The sequence below is a fragment of the Gekko japonicus genome, unplaced genomic scaffold (genome assembly GCF_001447785.1).
Source record: "Gekko japonicus isolate JY-2015 unplaced genomic scaffold, Gekko_japonicus_V1.1 scaffold37, whole genome shotgun sequence".
Taxonomy (NCBI): domain Eukaryota; kingdom Metazoa; phylum Chordata; class Lepidosauria; order Squamata; family Gekkonidae; genus Gekko; species Gekko japonicus.
In genome coordinates this window covers 698,601-718,930 of record NW_015171503.1, presented here as the reverse complement: position 1 = coordinate 718,930, position 20,330 = coordinate 698,601, and the positions used below count along the sequence as shown (strand labels likewise).

At 43.5% G+C, this 20,330-nt stretch overlaps 1 protein-coding gene across 1 annotated transcript in view; it reads left to right on the top strand.

Annotated features, from left to right (window-relative positions):
* The window catches only part of EP300 (E1A binding protein p300), a 126,435-nt gene that overhangs the window by 77,978 nt on the left and 28,127 nt on the right, over positions 1 to 20,330 (top strand). Inside the window, exons 5-10 of the mRNA XM_015419224.1 lie at positions 1,631 to 1,744; positions 4,562 to 4,798; positions 6,025 to 6,118; positions 7,572 to 7,709; positions 9,409 to 9,526; positions 11,515 to 11,686. Of these exons, the coding sequence (XP_015274710.1) occupies positions 1,631 to 1,744; positions 4,562 to 4,798; positions 6,025 to 6,118; positions 7,572 to 7,709; positions 9,409 to 9,526; positions 11,515 to 11,686 (873 nt within the window). The remainder of the gene's footprint in view (positions 1 to 1,630; positions 1,745 to 4,561; positions 4,799 to 6,024; positions 6,119 to 7,571; positions 7,710 to 9,408; positions 9,527 to 11,514; positions 11,687 to 20,330) is intronic.

Here is a 20,330-nt window from a genome sequence, read left to right as displayed (position 1 = left end):
CTTCCTTCCTTTCTTGCTTTCATTCTTTCTCCCTCCCTTCCTTCCTTCCTACTTCCCTTCCTTTCTTTCTTTCCACATTACTATCATAATCCCCCACTCTGTCTCTCTCTCTCCCTACCTCCTCTTCTCCCTTCCTCCCTTCCACCCGCCCTTCCTTCCTATCTAGGGCCCGTCGTCTAACGCCAGAAGGGGCTTTGCTTACTAATTGCAATATATTTGTATACAATTTTTAGTTGTTTCTGATTCTAAATTTGTCTGCTACTTACATAGTAGACAATCCATCTCCCCTCAAATTTCAAAATTGATCTATTTCTCAAATAAGTTGTTAGTTTCGCCATTACTGTACAGTCAGCAAGTGTATTTTCCCATTCTTCTAAGTGTGGACAGATGTTGGATGTTCATTTTGCTGCAGAGATGATTCTAGCTGCTGGCACCATATTTTCAAATATCTCTTCCAAACCTTTTGGTAATTTGTTAGGCAATATTCCTAATAGCATATTCTTAGCTTTCATAGGGAATTTAAAATTTCATATATTCTGCATTTTTACATGTATTTCCTTCCAATATCTTTTTGCTTTTTTACAAGTCTACCACATATGGTAAAAAGTTCCATCAATATCTTGACATTTCTAACATTTTCCTTTGTAGTTTTTGTTGACTTTCTCAATATCCTTTGGAGTAGTATACCATCTGAAAAACATTTTATACCAATTTTCACTCAACGCCTGGCTAGCTGTGAATTTAATTTGTTTTTCCCATAACTGTTCCCATTGGTGCATAGGCATTTGCTCTCTAAAGTTCTGCAGCCATTTAATCATACATTTTTCAATTGTTCTTCTTCTGTTTCTAACTTAAGTAATAACTTCTATATCCATCATAATAAGATCTTTTTGTTTTGTAATCAGCTGTTTGAACTGAGTCATCTCTCTTAGAGCGCCTACCTTCCCTGTTAATAATCATTTTTAATCTTGAAACTAATTGGTAATATAGTAACCACTGAATGGTGATCCTTCATCTCTAATATATTGCCAGGACTTGATTTTTTCCTGAGCACTTACCATGTTGACATTAAGGAAAGCACTTTTGTTTCTCGTATTCGTATCATGGTAAGATTCTATTGGAAATTTGGAGGTCTCAATAAGTTCTGACATGTAAACCATATTCTTTTAAGTCCATCTCTAATTATATGATTCCTTTCTTGTGTTATGATCATTTTGGTTGATTTCTTTATCCGTAAATAGTTGTGTAGACCTTCATCTAGGTTTGCTGATTCAAGTTTTACTATTCTTTGTCCTGGATTCTCTTTGCCACTCTGTCAATATTCTTTCTCTAAGCTTGTTATTCCTGTTTGTTCCTTCAATCTGTTAAACATCTTCATTATGCTGTATGCTAATTTCCTGCTATCCCTTTATTTATATGTGTAGACTGGTAATTTCCATTTCACTGTATCTGAAGACGTATGCATTGTGCATGAAACGTATGCCTTGAATAAAACTTTGTTGGTCTTAAAGGTGCCACTGGACTCAAACTTTGTTCTACTAAGGAGATATGTTTGTATAAACAACTTGAAGGAACTGAGCAATTTAAAAGAAGCTTGTTACAAAATGGATCTTTTACCATTTTTATTTAGTGGCTCACTGTGCATCTTCTCGACAAATCATATCGCACTGGAAGAACTGTACACGGCATGATTGTCCTGTGTGTCTCCCTCTTAAGAATGCTGGAGACAAAAGAAATCAACAATGTAAGCAGTCCTTTCTTTTCTGATTACTTTGTCTAGCAAAGTGGCTGGAACTTTTGAGGGATGAATGCCAGGGAGTCTAGTGGATCATAGGTCTTGTACAAAAGACAGTGATAAGTGTACCTGGATGCACATAGGCTTTCTGTTCTTCTCTTCCTCCTCCAGCCAAACTGTAGCCACACTTGCTGAAAGGTGGGAGAGGGTGGGGTATTACCCTGTACTCCCATTAGGCAAGAAGGAGTGATGAACTTGGGTGGCTCAGTATCCTGATGCTCTTGGTAGGCTACAGCAGTGGTGGTCTTGTTGTTTTTTTTACTTTTTGTCTTTCCTTTTAATAAATGGAGACGCTGTTGTTGGCTGTTGATCAGGCAGTCAGTCTACCACGCTTTTGGCAAGGGTAGCAGGTGCCTATCTAGCAGTCGCAGGACAGGCTGCCTCCCCATGTGTTTGTCCAGAGTGCTTTAGAAAGTGGGAAGGAAGGCAGACATGGAGAATCAGACCTACGTCTGCTCTGCAGCCTTGCATTGCCCTACTGTTCTATCTTCCCATTGTCACCCATGCCTTGGTGAAAGATGTCCAAAAACCGCAGGACCAAACTCTTTGTGTATGAACTGCATTTATAAGAGCACCTGCTGTGTTTAAAGAAGTTAGTATAATTTTTTTCAGAACTTGGTTCTTTACAACTCTGTAGCTGTGTCTAGTGTTGAACTGGATATTCTCTCTGTTCTCTTTTCACCTCAAATGATTGGTGGGGAGGGGCAATGCATGCGTGTACACATACATCTACCCTAAATCCTGCCCTTTTTTCATGGAAGTTTGCAGTCACTATATGAAACCTTCAGTTGTGGGTTTGCCAACCATTTATTCCCGTAACGTTTAATGGTCACAGCCAGTGATGTACAGGATACAATACATCCATGCTGTGTAGCAAATTGGACTTGGCTAAGTGCTGATGTCAATGAGAGCAGATCAAGTTTATGAGAGTGAGTTCACTGATTCCTGTACTGATCACAGGGGTGATCCCAGCCAGTGACTGGTCACTTGAGAATCAAAAATTTTCGTACCTTTGACAGTTGTTCCAAAAAAACCCTTCCACTCTCTATTTATTATTCAGATGATTTTTATACCACTTCTCGAGCAACCTGCTTGAGATGGCTAACAAAGTCATTAAAAACTGAGCGAACCTCATTAAAATAGCCAAGGCATAGGGCCACAGAAAGTAAGGTAGATGCCAGATGAGCCTCACGTGGGAGGATGTTTTAGAGACAGAGTTGACCACTGAAAAAGCCCTGTATCTGGTAGTCACCTGCCTAACTTCTGAAGGCAGGGGCACAGAGAGCAGGGTGGAAGAAGATATTAACTGGCGGGCTGGGTAGTATGGGAGGAGGCAGTCATTCAAGTACCATGACCCCAAGCCATTTAGGGTTTTAAAGGTAGAACTAGCGCTTTGAATTGTGCTTGGAAACAGATGGGCCACTAGTGCAGATCTTTCAGCACAGGGGTGGTACAACCCCTGTATCCAGCCCCTGACAATAACTTGGTTGCCACATTTTGAACCAACCGAAGTTTCAGAACAGTTTTCAAAAGCAGCCCCATGTAAAGCAGTTATGGTAATCTGACCTGGATGCAATCAGAGGAAAGATCACCACGGCCATTTTTCACTTTTCAAGAAAGGGACATCGTTCGCAAATTGGCCAAACCTGGTAAAATGTGCTACAGTGATTCCCTGCTTGGCGTACTATCTCAGATGCATGATTGGCATCTATAAGGAGCAGAACCATTTCACTGGTTATCCCAGTGTGGTGGAATTGGTGTCCCTTAGAGGCCCATCTTTCTCGGTTACTTGCCTCCTTTCACAATAGGTTAATTTGTGTTTGGGAGTTGAATTTAATCTTTCAGAGCATTGTTTTATGCTGCTGTTGAGATTATTCATAATGTGTTAGGTAGTTTAACGTGTTCTAATTGTAACCCGTGAATTGCTTTGAGATGATATGGGCAAAACAGGGATGAAATTATTGTAAATAAGTGAGAAATTTCACTGATTTAGTCTGTGTCTTGGGTTCCACCTAAAATTTCCATGCTCACAAGAGGGAAGGGGAGATTTTGTCATTTCCCGCTCCCTCAGCAGATGTCATTCCCCTGCAGTGTTTTCCTAGGGCAGCGGTTCTCAACCTGTGGGTCACGACCCCTTTGGGGGTCGAACGACCCTTTCACAGGGGTCGCCTAAGACCATCGGAAAACAGTAGCAAAATTACAGTTATGAAGTAGCAACAAAAATAATTTTATGATTGGGGGTCACCACAACATGAGGAACTGTATTAAAGGGTCGCGGCATTAGGAAGGTTGAGAACCACTGTCCTAGGGGATCCCCCCAAGAGCAGCATTTCAAGGGACATTTTGGGCAGGAGGAGGAAACTGGGAAGTTATGGCTCTGTGGATGGAAATCCTTATTTAAGCCACACAGAGTAATTCAATTTAGTTTATCACTGAAGACTTTATATTTTAATGCTGCTTTTGGGGCAGAATTGGCTCTCAAAGTGACTTGCAGGGGTAAAATACCAATGCTAATAACATTAAAATTCAATACATACATTCCTTGGAGAGAATTCCCATCTGAGTTGAATTTAAGTAACATGGAGGGGTGCCTGACAGCTTCCGGGCATGTGGGAGGGATGCCTGAGTGCTTTTTGACCTACGTTTTACCTATACTGTGGGAAAGCAGGATGCCTCAGCAAGTTGTTTTCTGGGTCTTTGTAGTAGTCAAGGGTTGCTTTTAGCACATATTGCCTCTCTTTGTAATAACAGTTTTATTCCCTTCAGCATTATTAGGTGGCACTGCAGTAGGACTTGGAAATTCTGGTTCTGTGGGAGTGGGACAGCAGACAACACCCAACATTAACACTACCAATCAGATTGACCCCAGCTCTATTGAGCGGGCCTATGCTGCCCTTGGGTTGACGTATCAAGGGAACCAGATGCAGACGCAGCCACAGGCTCAAGTGAAAAGCCAGCAGCAAGGACAGTCACCGCAGGGACTCCGTCCCATGAATCCTGCAAGTAAGTTAAAAAATGTTTAAGACCGTGCACAGTTACATATTACTAAATGTAAAGATGAGCATTCTTTGGGTGAAGTAGGGTTATAATGATGATAGGCTTCATACATAAAACACCTATCAAGATTCCATCATGTTCTACCGTGTCCAAAATTGGGGTGGATTGGGAAGGGAAAATGGCCTAGGAGAAGGGCCACACTTCCAATGGAGGCAGGACTGGCTGGTGATGGGGGCTGTTTCTTGCACAGAGCTGCATGGGTGAGACAAGGTGAGTTGCCTGGTACAAGTCTGCCCTGGGTGAGTGGTCCTTGTGGAGGGTGGTGGCCCCTGGCCTTCTGGGATCTTTCTTTATGGCTTTAATGGCCCATCCTTCCCCATTCAAGATCAGAATGGCTTACATTAAACTTTATGGAGTGAATCAAGCAGGTTGCCATCTGGGAAGCAGCTGAGGAAGCAGTTTGTGTGTATCCCCAAGTCCATTACTTTTTTCTTTCTCTCATATGAATGAATTGCTGCTAAATATTCTTGTGGTGAAAAATATGCATATATTGGGGCCAAAAGCTGCTCTTTCCTGCCTGAATGGGAATCCTTCAGGATACTTAATGCCTGTGTTGTGTTGCACACCACGGTTGTCTTTTAGTGACTACAACAACTAAAATTGGAGTCTACCATAGTGTTTAACTTGAAAAGTTCAGCAGGAGCCCAATCAGGGCCAAGTGATTTCCCAACTTTTAGTTTTCCCAGTAAGGTGAAGATTTCCTTGGTAGCAACAGGATCCCGGTTTTCCTAATGGCCGGGATTTGTGTTCAGAGAAGGGCCTCCCGGGAAAGAGCTGGAATAATTAAAAATTGTTTTAAAGTATTCCTCTCAGTCCGTAAGAGTAACTGAACAAGTAGAGGGAGAGTGTCTTATCTCTCTAGTAATGCTGCCAATTCAGGGCTAACATGCTACAGAATTTGAAGATGCTGAATTAAAGTGCAGAAAAATGGAAGGAGGTTGAATTGTTAGGTGTGTAAATCTGAAGATGTATGTAACCTGGTGGGTTTCCTTCTTGTCCACTATAATCTTGTGGGGAGTTTGGAGATTTTGTACTATGTGGACACAGTAGAAGAAACTCGCTGTTTCGGCGCTCCTGAAGCACGTTGAAGGAGTTCTATGGCTGCACAGAATGCTTGGTTACCTAGTACAAAGAGTCAAGCATATTTTATTGGCTTTTTTTCTCCAATCTAGATGCTAATCCCATGGGAGTGAATGGAGGTGTTGGGGTCCAGGCTCAAAGTCTGCTTTCTGACTCAATGTTACATTCAGCTATGAATTCACAAAAGTAAGTTGTTTATATGGATCATAACTTTTGGAATACGTCTGTTGAGCAAAGAATTCATCAAAAGACATATACCACAACAGCAACAAATGTTAGCTTTGTGCATGAGAACCGTTTTAAAATTACCATAATTTCTTTATTAAACATCAACTTTGGACTTCAGTATCCTCATTGTTGCCCAGATGGCCTCAATCCAAGGTCATTATATTTTATAAGATGTGTAGGTTTAGTATCCAGGCACACTATATTTGACATATTTAGTACATTATATGAAATATGTTTTCTTTTTGCTGAAGGCTGCATCTGTACCTGAAAGCTCTTTTTCCTGTAGGTAAAGCAGTTGTTAGAACCTGATTCCTTTCAGCAGCTGCTCTTTTCTTAACAGGTGTTCATGTATCTCGGTTGACCTGTATGTTGCAGTTCGGCTGAACGTGCTTGAATAGCTAGTTCTATAATCTGTTGGAATGTATTGGCATTTAAATATATGTGAAATGATTTTTCACACACACACACGCACACACACAATTTGTGAGATAATGCACTCAGTGTAGTAGTGTGATATGTATAATGCTGTGCCTGTACTACCATAGAAAATTGTTGCATCCTGTATAAATAATACACGTTAAAGCAAACTTGCTTATTCCATAATTCTGCTTCTACTGTGTGGGCCTGCGATTTTAACAGCACTGGTGCACCAGCTCCCCACCACTGTTAACCTTATTGAACCCAGTCTGACTTCAGAAATTTCATGAGACATTGGGCTGTCTGTAACTTTTGAAGTTTATTTTTCATATCAATATGAAAATGAAAGTTTAAAGTCCCTGGATGCTGGATTCTGAACTTTTCATGAATCACAGAATGAATAAAATCCTGAATATGGCTTGAGAATCTCTAAAATTGTAGAAAACACATTTCTGTTTCTCAAGGACACTAATGAGTACAGAGAAGAGTGAAAGTAGTTGGGCATTGGAAACTGCAGGAATTTGAACAGAGTCACTGTATGATGGGGCTTCTGTGCTCTAGGTGTGCGTGAATGTGTGGCTTAAGGGGTCAAAGGTAGTAAAAATGGCTAAGGATTAGCTCAAATGTACTTCAGGAAAAATTATGTATATTTGAGTAGTAGTTCTATATTTCTTCTGTAGTTTGAAGTACAGCGAACATACATCATTTTATCAAAGGTTTAACACACTTTAAGAGCTCTGTTTTAGATGTTTGTTCTCATTTAACTCCCAGGGCACATGACCGCAGACACTAGAACCATATTTTATGTTACACTCAATCCCCTCAAGTATACAATATTGAAAGAAATACTGTTGGATTGAACCCCTTAAATGAATTTAATGGCTGAGTATGGGTTGCCCATGTCCATACCCAGTACCCTGTGCTACCTGTAGATATGTTAAGTTATAATGGTACTTTTTGAATATCTGCTAAGCATCCATTCTATTTTTCTCAGTCCCATGATGAATGAAAATGCTAATGTTGCCAGTCTGGGGGCCATGCCAACAGCAACACATCCATCTGGCATTGGAATTCGGAAACCATGGCATGAAGATATTACTCAGGACCTCCGAAATCATCTTGTTCATAAATTGTAAGTATTTGATTACTGTGTGATGGTTCAGTCACTGAGGAACAAAAGAACTGAAAGAGTAAGAGATAGTGTACTTGAAACTTCCAAAGGAAAATCATCTTAGGTGCATTTCTGCCATATGTGGTGGATTTCTGCTGATTTTTTTTTTTTAGGAATACAGAGTTAGGACACTGCTGTTAATGAAAGGTGCAATGACCTTGTGTTCAAAGGTTGCAATTTATTTATTAATTAAATTAGCCTGCCTTTCTTGGTGGTTCAAGGCAGCTTGCAATAATAACTTAAAACATTTCCAGTTAAAACTACAATAAAATAACAAACTCTAAATCTCTCCCTTCACCCCCCCCCCCAAGATGTGAGAAAGTTCTGCTGCTTAGCTGATTGGACCCAATCTGTGGTAGTAATCAAATGGTAAAAAGCTGTTATCTTTAGGATTTAAAGAGGATAACCAAAGATTTCAAATAGTTTGTGAAGCAACTGACTTGAACTGTCATTTTCAGTGGCAATTTGAAATGAATTTCCCAGTGTTTGGTGCAACCTTCCTCAAAACCAGTTTGATTCTCCAGTGCTGAAGTTCAGTGCAAGATACAATAAGTAATAAAACATAGTGAACTCTGTAGCTCTCCCCAGATGCATTATTGTGGACAGCTGCATTTACAAGACTGAAGGGCCAAAAGGGTGCTTCTGTGAAACTTTTTCCTCTAAGCATCATTAAGGGTGTTCTTTACGGAAGAGGTATGTTCTCAAGATACCCTTTAGAGACAAATTCAGAAGGGTAAGCATATTTGATGGTAAAGGTTTGTCTCTCTTGCCAGTGTTCTCATGGCAAAGAGTACATGTAAGCTCACTATGATCTAATTTCTTAGACCAATCCATCTCAGCTAGCAGAGATGCAGGCCACAGACAAGAACCCTTTGACTCTGGCTCTTCTGTTAATGCTTTTGGGCAACCTTCTGCCTTTGGACAACATGCAGAGTGGGGGTAGGACAGATAGCTACAGATCTCAATCAGCTGGCTAGGTATGCAGTCCCAGTTCTCTCTGAGAACTGCTTCTCATCATTCAGAGAGTTGTAAGTCTAATTGTCCAGGTTAATTTCTGAAATAGTACCAGACTGGATAGTCCCCTTCCACATACCCACCTGACAAAGGACATTCTGGAGAGCAAAGCTGATAACAGCTCTTTGTAAAACTTTGAGAGAGCTTCCTTAATGAGGTTTTTGCTGTAACCTAGACTTTGTTCTGGTTATTTGATCTTTGCCATTGCAAACTAAAGCAGTAAAACTCAAGATTCTTAGTAAGAATATTGCACTAGCATTTCATAGAAAGAGAATTTATAATGAACACACAAGAAAGAAAGAAGGCTTGTTGGTGTTAAGTTTGAGTGAAGTCTGCTTCTATGAAAATCCAGACCATTGCTGTTTCTCAGTGATAAGGGCAAAAGCAATTCACTGGAAGATCGTGGTTTGCTATAAAGAAAGGGTTTTGCTTAATGGATGTTCCATAGCTCATTTTTACGGGCCTCTTCATAGTTATAGAGGGGAGATGGCAAACAGTTTCACATATTGTGTTATCTTCTGCCCCAATCAGGAGGGAAGGGGATTTTATTTTGCTTATAAATGGATAGCAGTTAAGGGACATTTGATTTTTGGGTCCAGGTATTCAGGAGGAAATGTTGAAACAGTTGCTGATTCTTTTCCTGCAGAGTGCAAGCCATATTTCCAACTCCTGACCCTGCGGCGCTAAAAGATAGACGCATGGCTAATCTTGTCTCCTATGCTCGGAAAGTAGAAGGGGACATGTATGAATCGGCAAATAGCAGGGTGAGTTTTCAGGATTTATAGGAAAAATGATGTTTCTGGTATATGTAAGGATATTAAATTTAATTCAAACATTTGTGTGAAAGTAATTCTGTGTTTAGAGCTGAGCCCAGATGTAACAGCTTATTTCTCAATATTATACAATGGCTAAGCAAGCACTATCATTTTCTGGTATCACAGTTTCCCCTTCAATATATGACCATTTCTAAATACTTGGTCTCAGTGTCAGGCTTGTTCATCTGTTGCTCCAAAAAAAAAAAAGTAGTATTCTTCTCTATCATTATAACATATATAAAACAAATTATTTGAAAGGATTTATTCAGTAATACCACTAAGTTTGGTGTAGTGATGAGGAGCATGGACTCTGATCTGGGAGAACCTGGTTTGATTTCCCACTCCTCTACATGCAGCTGCTGGTGTGACCTTGGGTCAGTCATGGCTCTCTCAGAGCTGTTCTCTCACGAACAGTTCTCAAAAGAGCTCTCTCAGCCCCACCTACCTCACAGGGTGTCTGTTGTGGGGGAGGGAAAGAACAAAAGAACATAAGAAAAGCCAGTGTTGGATCAGGCCAATGGCCCATCCAGTCCAACACTGTCACACAGTGGCCAAAAATACCAGGTGCTATCAGGAGGTCCAGCAGTGAGGCTGCTCTGAGACTCCTTTGGGTAGTGAAGGGTGGAGTATAAATCCAATCTCTTCTTCTAAATTGTAAGAAGTATTTAGCTACTGATAAGGCCAGTTACAGTGATCTGGTCACAACCTAGCATGACCAAGATACTGTTATGCATAGAGGAGCAGGCTTGTTTTTGAACTGCAAGATAGGATGAAAAAAGGGGGAGGGGGACAATTTAACCTAACAAAGTTGAATCAAGAACCTAGAAGGTTAGTTAGAAAACAGATACAGGGCCAGTAGTTAAGAACATGAATGTAAACTGATTATAAGAAAAAATACATGCATTTATTACAAAAACATTTTAAAACATAGAAGGGCCCAACTAAAGCCTCATAACACAATAAAAGTGATATATGCACAAGGGAAATAATAGCGACCTAACACTTTTTGACCCAATGGGGCCTTCTTCAGAGGCCAAACTATATATGGTACAAATAGACTCCTGTTACAATCAAAAGACAATGAACAAGTTGATATAGGACCAAAAGTGGAGTTTTCAGATAGGAAATCAATAGAACAAGGAGATTATTTTATAAGAGGCCTCCTTGGATCTAGCTTTGTGTCAGGTACAGATGCATATGAGCTGAATAGTATTGCTATTGTATGCCTTCCAATTTTGGTCCAATGTCCCTTGATTATAGAATATAGAAAGTTGTGCAACATTCTCTCACTGTCTCTGTGAACCTTTGCCAATATAAGTGAAGGGACCATTTTCTCCTATCAGAAAAAAATTGTTATTCATGGAGAAAAGCTGCAGTGTGGCCAAAACCAACCCACCGTATCCAGTGCTTGATAGACTGGGCTTTTTCTGACAAGAGCTCCATTCCCTCCCTTCTCTAGATAATTTTGCTTTGCATGACAGTTTTTTTGCTGCCCTCCAAAAGTAAAAGCAGGGGTTGAGTCAGGCACAGCTTGTATGGACCTGGAGCAGTGATATCAAGGGGGAGCCCCTTCTGGGCCATCCCCAGTAAGTGTCAGCAGCCCTGCCAAAAGGTTAATGCTGTACTGTGCAGATTACAGTGTTGTTGCTTAGTGTGTTTAAACGCTGCGGTGGGTGGAGGAAGTTGCCAATTAGACAAAAAGTGCTGTTGCTTCTGTGGAGAGCAAAAGCCATCACTACTGCTGGCACCTCCCCTCAGTTACCACACACACACCCCTTTACTGCCACACCAACACCTTTACAAGTAGATGTTTTGTTTGCCAGTTGGGCCAAAAAAGTTGCCTGTCCCATAGAAGTTCTCCTGTCGTCTCTTTGACCAAAAATACACTTTATCAGGTATTCTTATTGTGTGCCTCTTTAATTCTTCTCCCATTGCAGGCAGAGTATTACCACTTACTAGCAGAGAAGATTTATAAAATCCAGAAGGAACTAGAGGAAAAGAGGAGGACCAGACTGCAGAGGCAGAACATGATACCAAACGCCCCTGGAATGCCACCAGCTCCAATGAATCAAGGTCCTATGGGGCAGCCGCAACCTGGGATGACAGCAAGTAAGTGCCAGATAGTCTGACAGCTAATATGATTTACACTTCCTAACCAGCCTCAAGATTTTAAAGAGCAGATATTTAAGAGAGCTCTTCGCAGAAATATAACTTGTGGAGATCTGTATTCCTTATCATGGTGTCCACTAATGAGTGAAAATCTCTGGGGGGTTTTTTGTATTACTTACCCCAATGTTTACAACTGAAAAGTTTCTCTAATTACCAGTTCTGGCCAATTGCAGACATTGGGGCCACCGTAGCCTTTAACAGTACCGGCCCACTTAGCGCTTACTGTGAAGCTACCATGTTGACTTTTTCTTTCAGACATTTTTTCCTTAGTAACTATTTGATAAATACCCAGTCACTTCATTGATATTATTCATACTCCATTGTTAATTTCCGATATTACGCTTCTCCAAGAAAATATCAACCTTTTTAAAATGGCGGTCTCCCTTCAGTCTCAGTTGTGCGGGAAAAGTGGCTCCTATTCTCTTCCTCTGCATCTTTGTCCAGGACAGCAGGAGATGGGGAAGCTGGTTAAGTGTAGCAGCAGCAACCCACTCCATTTCTCAGTCTAGCTATTCAACGCAAGCTTGTGCCAGTTTTGTTTTTGTGAGGGGCAGGAAAGTTGTGCAACATATCAATGATTTTAGCCTGTCCCAGCTTAACAGGGAACAGGTGTACCCAAAATAAGCTAAACCGATCCAAAAGGTGATAATATGGAGGATAGGAGGTACAATAACAGGGGCACTTGTGAGAGGATACTTCTCTCTAGGTCTCTACAAAAGAAGGCTTAGAAGGAGCACAAAAGCTGCAAAAGGAATCATATTCTTATGGCAATTCCAGACCCAAGTGTTATCGCACTTAGTCCTGTTCCAGCAGGAGCATTTACAGTTCTGGCCTAGTTTCTAGTTGTTCCAAGTCTTCTCCCAAAAGAATAAGACCACTGAAATTCAAGGCTGCAAAGGCAGATCATGCTGAAGCAAATAGATAGCCTTTTCCCAAGCTTTTTTCTAATGTGCTCAACTTTGAACTCTTGAGTTGACAAGACAAAAGGGGCAAATTTATTCCTGCAGGGGTCAAGGAAGTGTCTGCAGAAAAACTAATGAAGACTTCAGTTGTCCCATTGACAGTTGTCAAGACACAGTGCCCTGTGAATCTCATCCTAAGGCCATACACCTTGTGAACAAAATTGTATACTCCACTTTCAGATGCTTTGGAGCTATTCAGAACTCCAGTAGTGGATATTGCATGTAGTAGCACTATCAGCAGGAGCTGCAGTTCCTTCAGAAGGTGAAGGGGAGCCTAAAGACACTTCTGACAAGCAGATTGAAATAGCACTGAAAAACAGCTTTGTACCCAGAACCTCTCTTGGAGCCTCAGCCAGAGGTTCACTAGAGCAATATATATGTGAGCAGAGGAGCTTGCATTGTCAAACATAAACCTGCCCAAGTGATTCAGAGATAGTCTGAAAATGATCTCTTTGGCAGCAGCACTCATTGCACATTTCTCTTTGGGTTCCATCCAACTTGACATGAAGACCATGGTGTCCACTACTGTCCCACGGTGGACCTAGGATCACAGCCCAGACTGTCAGGCACCTTTTCTCAGGAGGTAAACTGTTGGTGAAACTCCTGAAGCTGTCCTAATCAGAACAAAGGGAAAAAGAAAGCCCTTCCAACTGCCAGTAAGATATAGTGGCCATTTAAGTCTTTCAAGCAGCTGCAAAAATCTAGAGACTGCTGGTTCTAAACCAAGCTGGTAGTGCTCAAGGACACAGGGAAGAGGAAGAACTAGGTATCATAAAAGTAATCTGGAAAGTAGTGTGGTGTTTCCTTCCCAAGTATTTGATTTGGTGACCAATTAGTCAAACACACTGTGTATGGACCTGTTCATGGGAGAACAGTCAGCTAAGAAGAATCATGGCCCATTCCAATGTGTAAAGGCAAAACAGAGCTGGCCCAGGACTTCTGTAGTTCCTTAATTCATCCTGATCCCATTAGGGAAGTACTGAGGATAATCAAGCAGTTGAGGGCGGAAGTGATCCTCATAGCCCCTCATTGGCACAGGAGGCCATGATTAGTACTCCTGGTGCCTGGTGCATCATGATGCATTGGTTGCTTCCAGTGAGTGAGGACTTGCTGACAAAGTCCAGTTCTGTGTCCTTAACTGAAGAAATTTCCTGTTAGCAACTTGAAGGCTGAGCCAAAATGCCTGAAGGAATGCTGGTGTATGGATGCAGTGTTGTCAGATTTGCTTCATTCCACCCATAGGATTATGAGATTACCTGGAAAATATTCCTTGGGTGATGTGTCAGTCTGGAAAGACTCCAGCTTGCAGAGATGTTCGTCTGGTCCTCTGTTTCCTGCATGAAGGTTTAGACTAGGGCTTCAGTGCTAGTATACTGAAATGTCAGGTGACTTTCATAAATACCATTTTGGGGAGTGATAGGAAAGTTTCCTTGGCAGTTCATCCACATATCCATATGTTCTTACAGGGGGCTTCTTTATTAGGAGAGCCTATGTAATACAGTGGTCAGAGTGTTAGACTAGGGTATGGGAAACCTGGGTTCTAAGTCCCTACATCACTGTGAAGCTCTCTGAACAACTTTGGGCCAGTCTCAGCCTTACATACTCATGGAGTGGCTGTGAGAATAAAATGCAGAATATTGTGTTCTGTATACAACACAATGTACTGCTGCGAGATTCTCTGAGAAAGGGTGAGAGAAAATGTACTACACACATTACTAAGCTTCCCACAGTACACAGCTTTCCAGCTGGGTTCTAAGAACCTCCACTAAAATCAGTTCAATTTTTCATATAGCTCAGGAGGTGGTTCTCTTTTTTCATCCCAAACCAGCTTATCCACAAGAACAAAACTGGGCCAAACTTGGACAAATCGGTATGAAGTGCTGAATCTTTGCAACACTCAAATGTGTCAAAATCTATGTTTTGATGGTTGAAGGAAGGTGTAGAAATGGCATACAAGGAAGGCATTAGGCAAATCTACCCCCCCCCCCATGTCCTCATTCACTCTCTAGGAGGAGTAGCTGCTTCTGTGGTTTTCTGGGGAAGCTCTTCTATGGGCAGAATATGTGAAGCAGCCACATGAGCATCAGTGCACTCGTTCGCTAGGTGTTGCACAATGGCAGCCTTTGGAAGGAGATTCCTGCAAAGGTCTTTTTTGTCATAATGTCACTCTTATCCATTTGAATGCCTGTCTGTAGGGTACTGTGCTCTTAATCCCAGGGGATATGGAATGCCTGCCTATTTTAGAAAAAAAATGGGTTTTTTTTACCATGAATTCCTGTTCTCCGAAGAGGCATGAGGGCATTTAGCTCATCATTGTCACATTTTGAGGTCATTGATCCATTCTTCTGGATGGCAAGCTACATTTTGGGGGAGTTAGGTGGGTTTCCTAGAGCTTCCATTATGTTTAGCTTTCGATTTGTTCAAGCTGGAGTGTTAGGTTTGAGTTACAAGAAATTTTGTTTCCTAACATAAGAACATAAGAGACGTCAATGTTGGATCAGGCCAAAGGCCCATCCAGTCTAACACTCTGTCACACAGTGGCCAAAAATACCACAAAAATACCAAAAATTCCTAAAAACTGTTCTTGCCACTGTCCCTGATGGGAGTGATAATACCAAAGGATGGAGAATGCTCTCCTGCCTCTACCAAGAACAGAAAATTCACAGTAAGAATTCCTGTTTTTTTTTCTGGAGAGCTCATTTTCTAAGCGTGCATTGAATGTTGGTATTGGAATGGGTTATGGTTTGAGTTATTAAAAGATCTTCGACGTGGTCTCTGTGCTTCACACCCATGGGATCTAGTGCGCACGTGCTGGATCGATCGGTGATGTAGCAAGCTCTTTTAACGGATTTTCGCGCCCAGTCCCTCGGGCATGCGCAGGAACCCCACCGCGCATGCCCAGAGGGGTGGGCGCGGACATCCGGCCAGTTCCTTTCTTACCGCCACATTGAGTAGACCTCTTCTTCGTCGGTCCGATCGGTTTGCTGTTAGCTTTCGCCACACAGCTCTTAGGAATTATTTCCAATCTTTCTTTTACTGTAATTTTTGGTTGTTTCTTCTTCAAAAACGGTTAAAAATTATTTTTTTTGCTTTCTACTGAGGGGGAGTTTACCTCAGGCCTTCGGGCTACCCCCCCCAAAAAAAAAACGTTCCCTCTCCTTTTCTTGTATGGAGAAGAAGTGGGGATTTTTTAATAAGTGCAAGGGTTGCAGTAGCAAACTTGCTCCACCCGACCGTCATACCCTCTGCATTTTTTGCCTCAGAGAGTCTCACAAGCCAGAGTCCTGTCATCACTGTGCGCGTTTCTCCAACCAAACGAGAAAAAAACGTGCTGCGCGCCTTAAAGTGGCGCTGCTTGAATCACCCTTGCTCCTGCATCTTTGATGGAGGAGAGACCGTCTACATCGACAGCTCCGGCATCGAGACCTGCCTCCGATGTCGACCGCCCGATGCCGAAGCTCCCGACTTTGAAGGCACAATGGTCCGCTTCACCGCCAGTCAAAAAGAAGGCTAAGGTAAGTAAGGATCACAAGTCCACTAAGAAGGGCACCGCCAAGCTGCTGAAGGCGGCGAAGAAGGGGAAGGAAGCGGTGTCTGCACTGGGTGATGCCTCTAAAGTGCCTCCCACTCCAACAGCAATATCGATATCGGAGGCCCAATTCCCTCCACCGATATCGACCATCCATGTTTTGGACTCCCCTGTCCACCAAACGGAGCATCCTTACTCTGACATCGAAATGGTAGAGCTCCTAAGTCATCAAATGGATGCAGAGCCTTCTCTGTCTCCTTCCCTGTCGTCGACATCGACGGTATCGGAAGCTCCCGACATCGATCCACGATGGCACCGATATACTTCATGCGACACGCAGCGTCACCCTCCACGTCTGCCCGATCATTCTGTCGATATCGATGACCGGGACTACAGGGACGGCTCTCACAGACGGGCTGCTGCTTTGTCTCCCAGACGTCCGCGGTCCAGAAGTCGCTCCCCAAGAGTCTTCCTGGCCCCCCCCCCAATGTCATGGGATCAACGACAGTTGAGGTACCTGTACAGGGCTTAGCCACCATCCATGCCGTGGTTGACTCCAGCAGGCTATTCTGATTGGGGTCGCTATTCGTCCCACTCTGTTCATAGGTCGAGATCGCCCCACAAGTCAAGACCTTCAGCATCTCTGTCGCGCCCTCGTATAGATCCTTCCCACCATACTCTTGGAACCAAGTCGTCCTGTCAACCCTCCGGTCACTCCAACCCCAGTCGTCACTGTACGGAGGCTTCTGAAGCTCATACCTCTCCTGACCATACATCTCCAAACCAGGATGTCGCTGAGCACTTACCCGTATCCCCATCCGACAACCTTACATCTTACACAGATCTAGTCAAAAGAATGGCCCAGTCTTTAGGCCACTCTGTCATCCAGCAGCATCCACAGGCAACAGATGCAGTTTATGATATAGTTCAGTTAGATACCTCTTCCAATTTGGCATTGCCCATGTCTTCCGTCCTTCTGCAGGCCGTGAAGGCACAATGGCTAAAACCTTCATCTGCTCCTGTGTCCACAAGGTGATTTGTACAGGGTACAAGAGGCAGGTGCCGAATTCCTATTCTCACACCCTCAGCCAAACTCTATGGTAATTACATCTTCCTCCAAATCCACACCTTCTGACAAAGAAGGAAAGAAATTAGATGCCTTCGGCAGGCGCTTCTACTCCACAGGAGCATTGGGAGTCAAAGCGACTAACTACCTGGCCTGTATGAACAGGTATCAATACACTCTCTGGGAAGGGTTCTCAGAACTACTCAGCCACCTCCCAGATGATAAACTTCAAGCAGCCAGAGTCATACAAAAAGAAGGCATGGTGTTGGCAAAACAACAGCTCAACCCTACTAAACATGTCCTCGAGGCGTCTTCTAGAACGATGGCCTCTGCAATAGCTCTCAGAAGACATTCCTGGCTCCGCAACACTAACCTACCAATAGATACTAGATCTTATTTGGAAGATCTCCCTTTCGATGGCCTGGGGCTTTTCAACGCTACCACTGATGCTACTCTACAAGAGTTAGATAAAAGCATAAAAGCTTCTCGAACTCTAAGAGTCTCATCCTCTGCAAAACTACAATACCATCCTCGCACCTGGTCGAGGTCCTGGCAGAGGCGTACACCAACTCATCAGTCTCCAGACACACAATGGAGACCACGAGCGTCTTCGGGAGGGAGGCCAAAAACCCGCTTCTCAGAAACCAAAATTCGGTTCAGGGCAGCAAGCTTCCCACACCAAACAGTCCAAACCCTCCAAGCAGGGTTTTTGACTTCCCCGTCACCGAGTCAGCTCCTACCCATCTGTTTCCATTTCTTCACGCCTGGTGTCTCATCACCTCGGACAAGTGGGTGCTGTCCATCTTAACCCGAGGCTACAAAATTCAGTTCCACCAGAACCCCAATACTCCGATCATCGTCTCCACGCCCCCTTCCCCACCTCTCGTTGAAGAGGTGTCCGTCCTTCTGCAGAAGGGGATCATCGAACAGGTACCACCACACCTCCAAGGGACGGGATTTTATTCCCGATACTTCACAGTCCCGAAGAGAGACGGAGGTGTTCGACCCATGTTAGATCTAAGGGAACTGAACCGTTTTGTGACCTACCACCGCTTTCGCATGGTATCCCTACAACAGATCATGCCATTGCTTCGGAGACATGTCTGGATGGCCACCCTTGACCTCCAAGACGCATATTTCCACCTTACTATCCACCCCTTCCACCGCCAATACCTACGCTTTGCGATTGGTCAACAGCACTACCAGTATACGGCCCTTCCATTCAGTCTATCCAGCGCCCCAAGGGTCTTCACAAAGACTGTGATTGTGGTTGCAGCTTTTCTCCGTCTTCGGGGAGTTTCCATCTACCCATACATAGACGATTGGCTTTTGGTAGCGCCGTCCAAGAATGCCCTGGTCTCAAACATCATGCAGACCCGGGCTCTACTGGACAACCTGGGCTTACGAGTCAATCAACAAAAGTCTCACTTGTATCCGGTCCAGAGAATACAATACATTGGCGCAATACTGGATTCAACGACATGCATGGCTTACCTGCCACACAACAGGGCAGCAGATATCATTTCCCTAGCCACCATCGTCCGTACCCAACCCTCCGTCACTGCCATCCAAATTCAGAGGCTATTAGGCCTCATGGCTGCAACTACGTCAGTTCTCGTCTTCACCAGACTCAAAATGCGTCCTTTACAACTCTGGTTCATCCACAACTATGACCAGTCAGAAAACGCACACAATGTCATCCTATCCCCTCTTCCCAGCATGCAGGACTCTTTACTTTGGTGGACTGTCCCTTCAAATATCCTTCAGGGAGCGCCCTTCCACCCCCGTCACCCGAGGTCACCATTACGACAGATACTTCCCTGACGGGATGGGGTACACACTCCATGGGCCTCTCTGTTGGAGACAAATGAGGAAGCGACACATAAACTTTCAAGAACTCGCTATACAACACGCTTTCACCAGTTTCCTCCCTTTAATCAAGGGAAAATGTGTCACGGTCCTCATGGACAATACCACTGCACTTTCCTATGTCAACAGACAAGGAGGCACTGTTTCCCTACGACTCTGCACCCTTGCCGTTCAGCTGTGGGAGTTTTGCATCGCCAACAACATATTCCTCGTAGTCATTCACATTCCAGGACACATGAACGTTCAGGCAGACCATCTAAGTCGAGCGGGACTCAGCCTTCACGAGTGGGGGATGAACCCAACAAACCTCCTCCCACTCTTCCACAAGTGGGGAGTTCCCCAAGTCGATGTCTTTGCAAACAGAAACAACAAAAAGTGTCCTCTGTTCTGCAGTCGAGGAGGCAAGGACCCACAATCTCTAGGAGATGGTCTCCTTTACCCTTGGTCCTCGGGACTTCTGTAGCTGTTCCCCCCCTTACCTCTGCTTCTGAGAGTGGTCCGCAAAATTCTCAAAGATGCAGCGGACTGTATCTTAATAACCCCATGGTGGCCGAGACAACCTTGGTTTTCAACGGTCCTGGAGTTATTACAGGGGATATACCATCAGTTCCCTCCGGCTCAGGACCTCCTCCTTCTCTCCGACTCCCCCGTCCTACATCACGACATACCGCAATTGAAACTGACGGCATGGTAGATAACATCACCAACTTCTCCTCCCGCGTAGTGAACGTCCTCTTGAATTCCAGGAAGCCTACTACGCGGAGGTCTTACAATTATAAACGGTGAAGGTTCTGTTCTTCCCTTGGTGATGATGCCCCTTGAGCCACCTCAGTGGGTCTTGAAAGAGTTTTCTGATTCCTCCTCTCCTTGGCTGACTTGGGACTTTCCCATTCATCATTAAGAATTTATTTGGCCGCTCTCTCGGCCTACCATATTCCAGTTGACGGATGCACTTTGTTTTCACATCCGATTTCCAAACGATTTTTAAAAGGTTTGTTACACCTTTATCCTCCTGTTAAAACTCCAGTCGCTCCCTGGGACCTTCCTCTAGTTCTACGCCAGCTCATGAGGAAGCCCTTTGAGCCCCTTGCTACATGTGACCTCAAACTCCTTGCATGGAAAACGGCCTTTTCCTTGCATGGAAAGCGGCCTTTTTAA